Here is a 12,054-nt window from a genome sequence, read left to right as displayed (position 1 = left end):
CTGTAGGTACTCGGTCTGCCTGAGTGCCTCGATCAGGTGACCCTGGTTGCGAACGGCCTTCTTCTTGAACTCCTCCAGCTCCTGAGTCAGGGTCTTGTTCCGAGATTGGATCTTCAGCATATCAATCCCCTTGGATCTCTCTCTGTCTCCTCTACGGTTGAACTCAGCCTTCTTGTCGTCCAACTCACTCTGCAACTCCAAGACCTTGCTGTCGAGGTAGTAGTTCCTGTTGCCTAGGTCGGTTGCTTTGTCCTGTAAGTCAGCGACCTTGGCTCTGTGGTCCTCCTCACGATGGTTGAGCTCGTCCTGCTGCTTGGCAACTGTCTCCAGTAGACTAGCTCGCTCCTGTGCTCCCTACGAGTCTCGCTCCTGGTACTCCCACCGGAGGGCCTAGTCCTGACATCTCCTCTGCTCCAGCTGGGTCACGTACCTATCCTGCTCCAATAGGTGAATAGCTGAGACACGAAGGCATCTATCCTCCTCGGCAAGGATAACTCTGCCTGCTGTGAAACTCTGCTCACTGGGGGTAAGGCTGAGGTCGAGGGCCTGGGGAAGTAGACGGAACTCTGTCGTCTTCAGGTGCTCGTAGTGGTCCCTCATCACTCTGCAAAGTGCCTTGTGTGAGATAGCTCGCAGTCCCTCCTCGACTATGTCCTCTATAGTCAACTCGGTGAAAGCTGGGACAGAAGGTAAGGTAGTGCTAGCTGGGAACTTCACTGAGGTAACAATCGGTCCTTCGATTCCTCCTTCCTTAGCTGGCTTCCTAGTGTAGGTGACCTTGACAAGCTCGTCGGGGACACCTAACGTGACGAGAACTCGGCAGAGGGTCTGTGCAAAACCCCTGAGCTCACGTAGGTCAAAGGTAAGCTTGGCGTGGTCCAGAGGTAGCGGTCCTAGAGGCAGCCAGTCAACATTCGTTGCCATCTGCATGTTTTAAGAAACAGGTGTTAGCAGGTCAATAATAGATAAGCCTTGCATAAAAGTAAATGTAGGGTTGGTATATAACCGATAGAAGGGCTGTTCATATCCTATTCTATCGTCCATTTCTGAGGGTTTCGTCCTATGGTCAAGTATGGCTCTGATACCAACTGAAACGACCCCGATTTTCGCGAAGGGAAATCCACAGCATCGAAGTGTAACAAGATCGTTGTAGATCATATTACCCAAATTCTAGTCGAATATCACATCCATACAACGATAATATCAGAGTACAAATAGTGCGGAATTACATAATTTATTACATCGCCGCATTGGCGGAATCAAAAGCAGCATTCATTTAGAACAGCTTGAAGATAAGATCGCCAAACTCGAGCGTAGGCACGAACCCCTCATCCGTCAAACTCCTCGGAGCTATACTCCTCAGCAGAACCTACGTGCCAAAATTTATCAGTACGATTTGTACTGGCCACTCCCATCCCTATGAGCATTGCTTTGTGGAAATTGGATGCAAGTTGGATATAAGCAAAATGAACCTATAAGGCTAGGGTTTCCTATGCAGTAGCATATCAAGTAAATAATAGTTTGTCAAGTTTTAACACCATTCCCACACACATTCCACTCCATTCCCTTTTCTGAGCCAGGTTTTGATCCTGGGATCGACATACCACCATCTCCACACCATCTCCACACCATCACCATACCATAACCATACCATCGCTCAGTCGATAGGCCAACTCCCTCTCGGCACTATCTTAAGGCCCGTAGCCCCTAGCTACGACCGACACTCTTTCACGGGGGAAGAAGAGAAGGACTCATCTCACTATCTAGTTTAAGCGAAACCCAGGAAAGGTCCATAGCCGACAAGTCGGCACATGTATCGATCGATCAACCATACACTCTGTAGAGGTTTTACATAACCACAAGATCCGCCTTCCACGCTGACCGTCGTCAACTAGGCTGATTCTGACTGCTTGCTAGCCTAGGATAATGCCACTCTACCATTCAGCCCTGGTTCACCCCAAGTCAAGTCTGGAGTGGCTAAAACTGTGAGTCATGAGCCGGGTCCACAAGGTCTCCATGAAGTCTCGAAAGGGTGTGGGGGAAATCCTCCGTGCCCCGTACCTCCTTACACTATCCGCTATCAACCTAGCAGTAGTGGCAATATCCTACCAAGTAGTCCAGCCGTCCCGCACCATATAGGGCGAGTGGTACGTAAGGCTTCCCGGTGAATCTGAGTACTAGTAAGTCCTTAGGGATGACCAAGCCAGAATGTCTCCATCAGGGTTTCCATTTACCATGCCACCACAGCACCTCCATCCCGGGCTCCACCCGTCACAGGTTCACACCCAGGTCCACCTCATATACCATTTACCCACCACAAGTATCCATTTCCAGGGGTGCCCAGGTAGCATCCCATAGCAAGACTTGCCCCAGGCTCGTCGTATACTCCAACTTGGTCGACACAACCCTCACCCTCCACACACCTAAGTCACACACGCAGCACTCTCCCCATGGTCCAGATAATACCAGTATCCACCACGCACGTAGTATAAGCGTAGTAGAAGTATGAGTAATGAAATGTATAGCAGTAAGCGTGTGTCTAGCCTAATAGCAGGGTATGCAGGGGTAAGGTTGCGCCAAGGTAAAGGCTTTCAAGCAAGCATACTACCATGCAAGTCCTATCATAGTATGATTATAACAGTAAAGTAAATCAATAACAGTTCTATATTAGCCATGCGTAATAGGTGCTACGAGATTGGGTGGGATGTGGCACCTTCAGTGTAGTCGTCTCCGTTCTCCTCACGGTACTCACGGTCCTCGTCTGTCAGGTTCTCCTCCGAGTCTGCAACGTTTGCATTATAGTCGCGTTAGCGACGTCTATAGAGTAGCACAAAGAAGCAATGAAAATTCAAAAGAGTCAAATGCACTCAAACATGAGTTCATTGCGTAGAGCTTGATTTTAGATGAATTTTGGTCCTGGTCTCGTATTTTTCCGAGGTCGTATGAATTAGTTATGAATTCCTGAAGTTTAAATCCTTTCTGAAATTGAATAAAGGCTGAATTAATCCTGGGCTGACATGTGTCACGGTGTCACTGGTCAACGTGGCATGCTGACGTGAGCATGACGTCAGCATGACATCATCGTCTCGGTTTCGAGCTGACAGGTGGGTCTAGGGGCTCTTGGGTCGCAGACATGTGGGTCCCTCGTGACGTCATCATGACGTCAGCATCTGATGTGTGGGTCCAGCATGTCTGTGTTGCTGACATGTGGGGCCAGGTCAACGGTCAACATTGATCGGTCAATGGTCAATACGTGCCGGGTCTCAAACGGGCCTTGGTGGGCTCGGGTCGGGCCGGTGTGGGCCAGGTCGGGCCGAACACGTGGCGTGCTGTGGCGCAGCCACGTCACGATCGTGGGCTCTTATTAGGCTTCGTCCGCAGCACGGCTCACACCGTGTGGCTCACGGTGGACTAGCGCTCCTGGTCCATGGTCCTAAGGCAGGGTCCATGGTGGACCGAGCCCATCGTCATTTCTCCTTGGCTCGGCTCATGTGCACCGGGTGCAAGGCTGCGCTGCTCACCTTGCCCCTTCTCCTCTGTTCTTCCACGGCGCGCTTCTACCGGCGACGTGCTCATCGGCGAGCTCCTGCAATGGTTCAGGCATCCAATAGAGGTGGGGAAAAGCCTCCCTGTGCCATGGCGACTGCAATGGTGGAGTCAGGGCGACGGATGGTGCATCCTAAGTCACTGGTCATGGCGAACGGCGGCTCAAGCACAACCGGCGTGCAGGAATGGTGCGGGTGCAGCGGCATTGGCTGGCTCTGTGGTGCGCATGGGCGTCACAATGCTCCAGCGGGCATGTTGTGTAGGTCGAGGGGTCCTCTAGGGCCTCCGGTGGCTTTGGCCACGGCGGACGGCCTTCCGATCACGTCGGCGGCGTCGGTGTGGGGGCTATGGCCTCGGAGAGCGTCACAGTGGGGCGTGTAGGCTCCTACGGATCCGTGTGGACGTGGCGAGGGCGTCCAGAGCTCAGGGCAGGACTTCCGGTTTCTAGGTGGCCGGTAGGGTCTTCCCGGCGGCCACGACGACATGGTGACGATGGCGAGGCGCGCGGGTCACTATGGGCTCCTGCGGGGTGGTTACGGTGTGCGCGTGAGTTACCCGTGGCTTCAGCGAACGGAACGGGCGAGTCAAGGAGGCGCCAGGTGCTCCCGTCGGTACTGGCCACAGCGGTCGGTGCTCGGACCGGTGGTCGGGTGCTCGGACCTGTGGTCTCGTGCTCGGACTGGTGGTCGGGTGCTCGGACTAGTGGTCTGGTGCTCGGACCAGTGGTCGGGTGCTCGGACCGGTGGCTACGTCATTGCGGCGGCGTTGCGAGCGCGGCATGCGGGCTCGGCTACGGCGTCCGGGGAACCTGGAGAGGCCTACAGCGCCCAAGGGCTCGAGGATGGTCACGGTCAACGTGAGTGTGCTGTGCTAGTGTGCCTAGAGGCCGGGGATGGCCTTGGCCTACGCGCTCACGATATGGAGCACCATGGCCGGAGTAGCAAGGTCCAGTGGCGAGTAGGGAATGAACCGGGGCTCACCGTAGGTGTTGTGGAAGAGGGGATAGTGGTGCAGTGACGAGTTGCGGCCGTGTAGCTCCGAAAGCAGTGCCGTGCAGTGCCGACCCGCGACCGTGATGACGACGACGGCGTTGCCTTTGGCTCCGGCGACTTCGGCAGCGTGCGGGGCTCCGATCCTCCTCTCACGATCTCCTTCTCGGCCCTCTACTCTCGGTGTGGTGCGGCTGCTGGGCCACCAAGCGGCGACGGAGGCTGAGGGAGAAGCTAGGGCGCCGGGCGTGAGCGGCGTGCGGGCTGGCTTTATAGCCGAGTGCCATGCCTCCCAGGGCGGATGGCATCGTGCGGTGGAGGCGTGTGCATCGCATCAGACGGTGGTGTGGGGTTGCGTGGGCGCGGCGCAAGGGGACAGGGTCATGCCCCGGGCGTGACCCCCTGGCCCGCCCCTGCCACAGCTATCGGGCGCCGGTCGCGTAGGCGGTTGAGGCGTGGGTGAGGAAGACGACACTGTAGACGGGGGGTGCGGCTGACATGCGGGGTCCAGCGGTCAGTGGCTGCGAGCGAGGCAGACGGGTGCGCGGGCGTGGGCGACGCGCTGGGCCGGCTCGTGGGCTGCGTACGGGCGCGCCGGCGCAAGGTGGGCGCGGTTGGGCTGGCTGGGCCGCGAAGCCGAGCAGCCTGGGCTGCGAGGCCTTCTCCCTCGTTTCCTTTTTCTGTTTTTCATTTCATCTCTTTTGTTTGAATTCGAATTTGGTTCTAGAATTTGAATTCCAAATTGGTGCACCTAATTTATTGGAGTTGTTAAGCATATCATAACTCAAATAGAAATCCAAATCACATTCAATGTATGCAACACTTATTTGTTAGAATTTAAATAAACGCAATTAACTAATGACATGCCATGCTTATGTGTTAACTTGGGTTGGGGTTAGACCTAATGCATTTCTTAGGTTGGGTTACTATACATGACACTCATCATTACATGGAAGTTTTTAAGAAAAATTTTGTAGTTGGTATTTTCAGTGTGTGGATTTTTGGGTTGTTACAATTAGGCTCTGCCGCGCCTTGCGCGGTGCCGCGCCATGATGCGTGGCGCGTCACCGCCACGCCCTGATCGATGGCGCGACTGAGCCGGCCACGTCACCGGTCAGCGGCATGTTCGCTGCCACGTGGGTAGCCTAGCCGCACCCCCATGCATGGCGCGGCAGCGTTAATTTACCGCGCCATGCGAATAGGCGCGGCCAAAAATGTTAGATTTGGAAAAAAAAATTAACAGTGTTAATTTTTAAATTAGTTTAAAAATGTGTTAAAAATAAAAAAATTTCCCAAGGGTCCTTTCCCAGACGCGGTGCACCCGTCAAGGAACTAGTACCAGGCCGGCAGGCCCATCATAGTTGATCTGAGACTTGAGCGCCGACCCTAGGAGTAGGGCACGAGGTGCGACGGCCGAGGGCCCAAGCGGAGGAGGGGCCCAAGCCCAGGTATACAAACCCCCTAGGTTCTACAGTTCATTAGGTATTAGCAAACTAATGAGAAGAGAAATATAGAACTGGCCAGGCGGCTCAAAACGACAACATCGGCATTTCTTTCCTAGTTTTCTTTTCCCACGGCCCTCGGGTAGAGAGGAGGCAAGGAACCACGCTGCACACAGGACACTCTGATCGTGAGTTCGCGACGTGCGTCTTACACACGCGGAGCTGCCGAGCCACGTCGCCGTGAAGAGCTAGACTACCGGAGACACGGACACGGCGCACGAAGACGGCGACCAGGCAGGGCTCCACGATGACAACATATTGATTCTTGTCTTTTTATGAACTGCGATCACCGAGCAGTTGTTTAGGCCCAAGGTATTTTTTCCTTTTTATTTTTAATTCAAATTAATTATTTGTATAGTATTTCAAACTTCTAGTACTTTGTACCCATATAGTCATATTTTTCTTTTAATTTAGGTGTTAGAATTTTAGAATATTACTTAAGAAACATTTGTGAAAAGAAAACGAATATACTGCCCTTTTAATCTACATTGTTCCTCAATAATTATCATACATCTACAAATATATTGTTTAATCTACATTGTTCGTCGATAATTATTAGACATGTTAAATTAAAGATATGTTATTAAATTTGCTTTCGTTTTATAAGTAAAATTAATACATATATATTATAAAATTTTATATATGATCAAGAGGGGCCGGGCCCTTCCGATCCTAGCACCGGCACTGCACTTGCGGAGTGCCCTACCAGACCGTGCGAACTCCAGTACTCCCGTGCACCACCGCGTAGACCGTTGCCGACCAACGCATGGGATTCACTGGCGAATTGCGGTCAGCAGCACTGGCAGTCTGTGGCTGGCATGGCAGTATGGCACCTCGTCCGCGTCCCGGCCGGCTCCAACCCGGTGGGCCGTGCACGCGGCAGGACCGGTCGCTTTCACTCGTTGTAATAGCGCCCGGCCGGCCGCCCGCACACACAAGGAAAACAGCAACCAGAACAAACGGGGGCGCGCGCAGTCAACTCCTCGGCCCCCGCGACTGGCCGGCCAAAGGGCCCAGAAAAATGCTGCACGGCCCGGCCCACTCCGCTTCGCCGGCGACAGCCGCCGCCGCCGCCGTGCAGCCGCTGGTGGTGGCGCTCAACTGCCTCGAGGACCCGTCGCTGGAGCAGGAGGCCCTGTCGGGCGCCGCGGCAGTGGAGCACGCGCCGCTCTCGGCGCTCTGCGCGGGGCGCGTCGAGGCCGCCGCCGCCGTGCTGCTCCCGTCGCTCGCCTTCCTCCCGCGCGCCGCGCAGCGGAGGCTCCGGCCGTGGCAGCTGCTGCTCTGCCTCGGCTCGCCCGACCGCGCCGCGGACGCCGCCGCCGCCGCCGAGCTCGGCCTCCGCCTCGTCCACGTCGACGCCAACCGCGCCGAGGAGGTCGCCGACACCGTCATGGCGCTCTTCCTGGGCCTCCTCCGCCGCACCCACCTGCTGTCCCGCCACGCCTCCTCGTCGTCCCCGACCACCGGGTGGCTCGGCTCCGTGCAGCCGCTGTGCCGGGGCATGCGACGATGCAGGGGGCTCGTGCTGGGCATCATCGGCGTCAACGCCGCCGCGCGGTGCCTCGCCACCCGCAGCCTTGCCTTCCGCATGAGCGTCCTCTACTTCGATCCGCTGTACGAGGTACCGGATCCGCCGCTAATACACTTCCATCCTGTGATCTGCGCTGCTATATTCCAGTTGCCAGTTTTGTTGTTCTAGCCTTCTAGGGTTCAAATGCCGCTGGGCGCCGTGACCCGTGTGCATTATTAGTTAACCTGATTTGGAATTTCTCAAACGTGTTAGCAGATAATTGCTCACTAGTTTCCTGCGTCCTTTCATGTAAAGGTGATCTGCGTTTTGGCTTCTAGTGTATCAATCACACGCCTACTTGTAGATTTAGTGGTCCTATTTTGTTTTTTTGGCCTCGTTGTTGGGCATTAGTTGAACTTCTGGCATGATTATGTTCATGCAGATTGATTTCTGGCAACCAGTATGCTGGAGGTTTATTAGTACCTTTTTCAAAGTATATATAGATCTGAATGTGCTGTGGGTTTGCCTGAACACCTAGTCAAACACTTTGAGAGCTTGACTCTTTTTTCTACCTTTCCACAAGATCTTAACTAGAGAAATTTACATTCAAATGACCATATAAAAACATGTGTTGCTATAAGTAAGTCATAGTCAGGTTGATTTGGTTTCAAAAATAAAATCAGTTTAGAATTATATCCTCAGTTCTGGTACTTTTACTGCAAATTCATAACATTGCTGCAGTTGTATAAGTCTTCATGGTGTTTCTGGATTATTGGCACATGTAATATCGGTAATGAAGTTAAAGCACGATATAGATCTGACCTTGTTAATTGTAATGACATTATGTGAAGGTTACTGGGAAAGTAAAGCGTCCTTCTATTGTATTTCCTTCTGCTGCAAGAAGAATGGATACTCTCAATGATTTGTTAGCAGCAAGTGATCTTGTTTCGCTTCATTGTGCATTGACAAATGATACAACACATATACTTAATGCTGAGCGCCTTCAGCACATAAAACCTGGTAAGACATGCCTTACTTGCTTCCTTGTTTTTTTTTCTTTCTGTTTTAGCCCCTCCTTTTGGCAGTCTCATGCTCTCTGCATTATAATTAGTTTTCTGTTTTCTTCTTCGTGCTATAAGCCTATAATAACACACTGTGGGTGACTACCTTCTGAATGTTGCAGGAGTGTTCATAGTCAACACTGGTAGCTGTCAGCTCATAGATGATTGTGCACTCAAACAACTCTTGATTGATGGCACTATAGCTGGATGTGCATTAGATGGCGCTGAAGGCCCCCAGTGGATGGAAGCATGGGTATGAAACTGGTTTGTTCTTCCCAATAGGCTTCTTTTGGAATTTTGCTTTTACCAAAGTATCTGTTCCATTTCATTTAGCATTTTTAGCTTATCCAGTTCACTCTATTGCTCCCTGTTTAACATACACGAATGGCTCTGTCATCATGGGGATAGGGAAAAATTCAAGCGTTACATCAATAGGAAACTTGGTCTTTATACTCTATGGAGTTTTTCTAGTTTTAGACTATACAAGCAGCTTCTAGCTCTTAGTTCCAAAAGAATGGAAAAATTAAAAATGGTGTCCTATCAGAGATAAGGATAGGCAACTGATGTGCAATATAGTTTCCTTAACTCTGTGCACTTGTGATGCTTGCTTTACTCATTATACGCCAATAGGAAAGTCACCTTTCAACAAATTATTTAATACTAATTATGTGTTCATTGATTGCACAGGTGCATGAGATGCCAAATGTATTAATTCTTCCTCGAAGTGCAGACTACAGTGAGGAAGTGTGGATGGAGATTAGAGAGAAAGCAATCTCAATATTGCAGTCCTTTCTCTATGATGGTGTTGTTCCAAACAATGTTATTTCTGATGAGGATGAAGAGATAAGTGAAGTGGGATGTGACGATGATCAACTTGGTAAACAAGAAAAAGAACATGCTTTACAGATTTGTGATGGTGAACAGCAAACAGAAGAAAGCCAATTAACTGCAGAATATGACAAGAGAAGAGCCATTTCGCAACCTGAAGAGCCTCAAGCTTCTGCACAATCTCATAGTATTGGCTCCAGATCTGAAGGGAGGCGCAGCCGATCTGGAAAGAAAGGCAAAAAGAGACCTGCTCGCCGCAGATCACAACAGAAAATGGATGAATTGTCAACTGTAGAAGGTGGAAGTAACTATTCTTCACGCAGAGACGATGATAACCAAGTGTTAAGTTCTAGTTCACGATTTGCATCGCCTGAGGACTCCAAAAATAAACATAAGTCTTCTGTTGAATCTCCAATGGAGATAATTTCTGAAAATAAGTTGCCTGCAGGGCTTGGTAGAAAGCCTCCTGAGAAGCTAAAAGAAGGTTTTGTTATTGCTCTAAAGACAAGAGATAATTCAGGTTTTTATGTTTCAAGAGAGAGGGTCGCTGGTGGTGGATGGTATCTTGATGTGATACCAAATGCTACAAAGAGGGATCCTGCTGCTCAGTTTCTAGTCACTTTCAGAAACAAGGTATTGTTATTTTTCTTGCCTTTCTTTATCCTTTGTTTTTACTTGAACCGCCAATTTGGATACTGTACACATACAGATACTGATAATATGTTTTATGCTCTTTAGGACACTATGGGACTGCAATCTTTTGTTGCTGGAGGCAAACTATTACAGGTATCTCCTTTTAAATTACTGTTATTAGAAAGTGAGCTCAGTATTCATATGTTTTCATAGTTAGTGAAATAAGGAGGATACTAGGTAAGCACGTATGCTGTGTTTGTGTTTGGTAGCTTGTGACTGATGAATGTTATTGAGCATATGCATTCACATCTGTATTGATCTTACGATTATTGGCACCTTTGTTCCTTGCTCACAGTTATCTACTCGAATGCATGATTTGTTACAGTGTTGCTATCTGCTAAACTGCTCTCCTTGCCTCATCCTTTTAGTTGTTTTTGATGATGTACATGTGTGTGTTTTCATGCTTGCTCCATATCTGCAACTTTAAAAGGTTGAGAAATGGAACTACCAGGTTTCGTTTGTACTAAATCACCCATGATCCATATAGCCCCATATTCGGTGTAGTCGGAACTGAGAAGATACATATATACCCCCAAAGTTTCGTTGGTGTTGTGATGTTTCTAAATGTTGGACTGGCTTTTATTGCATTGTCAGGCTAATAATAAGATGGAGTTCGCCTTCACAACTCATTCTTTTGATGTTTGTGAGAGCTGGATGCTAGAAGGGTCCCTTTCAGAATGCTGCAAACTGGTTAATTGCAAAAATTCTTTGGTACGTTCATTTGTTGCTTCCATTCTAAGCAAGATGAACTTAATATACACAAATATCCCCATTAGTTAGACGAAATGAAATACTTGCATTGATTCTATGTGTTGTTTATACCTTTCCCGGTGGTTAAATTTAAAATTTTCTGTAGGCCGTACTTGAAGTCTATATTGAGGTCCTTGGAGCTCCGAGTGAAGATGGTGTCGTTCGGTGGCTTGATTAATATATCGGGGGTCAGGGCTATGCTATATTTAGAGAACACTTTAAGGCTATGTTATTTCTAGAGAACAATTTAGGACTATGCTGCCAAAGCCACTGGCCCACTGTTGTCCTCGGGTTAGGTCTTCTCTGTGTTTCCTCTTGCCAAGTCTCAGTTTTGGTTGTTGTTCTACTGCATGGACCCGCAGCGCAGAGTCATTGATTTTTTTTTTTGACTGTCTGCTTGTTGTAAGTTGTGTCTGTAATTTAATTATACAGTATGACAAGCACAGTCACTACTCCTTCAAAATTCAGTAGACTGTATGCACTTGTGGATTACTTAGCTAATTTATATTCGGCCTGTTCGCTTGAGCTTATTCAGAACTATACATGGCCTAAGAAGGCAACTTCCTATAGCCAAAACTCACATTTACTAAACTTTGCATAGAGTTGATGTTGGGCCAATTTCTCAAGCACGGTTCTCAGATGATGTTCATGTTCTTCAGCGGTGGTTGAATAGACAAGGATGTCATCAATGAATACCACCACGAACTTATCCAGTTCTTCCATGAAAACCTTATTCATCATGTTCATGAAGTATGCGGGAGCATTCGTGAGTCCAAAGGACACCACGGTAAACTCAAACTGACCATACCTAGTCACAAAAGCTGTCTTCGGGATATCATTTTCTCGAATCTTCATCTGATGATAGCCGGATCTGAGATCAATCTTGGAGAAATACTTGGCACCCCGAAGCTGATCAAGCAGATCATCAATTCTTGGTAGGGGGTACTTGTTCTTGATGGTGACTATGTTCAAGTTCCGGTAGTCAATGCACATTCTCATTGAGCCATCCTTCTTCTTGACAAACAGAACAGGGGATCCCTAGGGTGAAGCACTGGGCCTGATATATCCCTTCGAGATGAGCTTATCAAGCTGTTTCTTGAGCTTAGTCAATTCATCAACTGACATGTGATAGGGTCTCTTGGTAATGGGTCCCGTTCCCGGTAACAGATCAATGA

At 49.5% G+C, this 12,054-nt stretch overlaps 1 protein-coding gene across 1 annotated transcript; it reads left to right on the top strand.

Annotated features, from left to right (window-relative positions):
• Positions 1-6,820: 6,820 nt before the first annotated feature.
• LOC136534014 (C-terminal binding protein AN-like) lies at positions 6,821-11,403 on the top strand. Its single transcript, XM_066526514.1, has 7 exons — positions 6,821-7,658; positions 8,399-8,567; positions 8,731-8,861; positions 9,296-10,069; positions 10,175-10,222; positions 10,724-10,840; positions 10,986-11,403. Exons 1-7 carry the CDS (start codon positions 6,864-6,866, stop codon positions 11,055-11,057), a joined length of 2,106 nt encoding a protein of 701 aa, XP_066382611.1. The 5' UTR covers positions 6,821-6,863; the 3' UTR covers positions 11,058-11,403.
• The last annotated feature ends 651 nt before the right edge of the window (positions 11,404-12,054 follow it).

This window comes from Miscanthus floridulus, unplaced genomic scaffold (assembly GCF_019320115.1).
Source record: "Miscanthus floridulus cultivar M001 unplaced genomic scaffold, ASM1932011v1 os_1410_1_2, whole genome shotgun sequence".
NCBI classification, from domain to species: domain Eukaryota; kingdom Viridiplantae; phylum Streptophyta; class Magnoliopsida; order Poales; family Poaceae; genus Miscanthus; species Miscanthus floridulus.
Note: the sequence above shows the minus strand (reverse complement) of the source record. Positions and strands in the feature narration are given on the sequence as shown.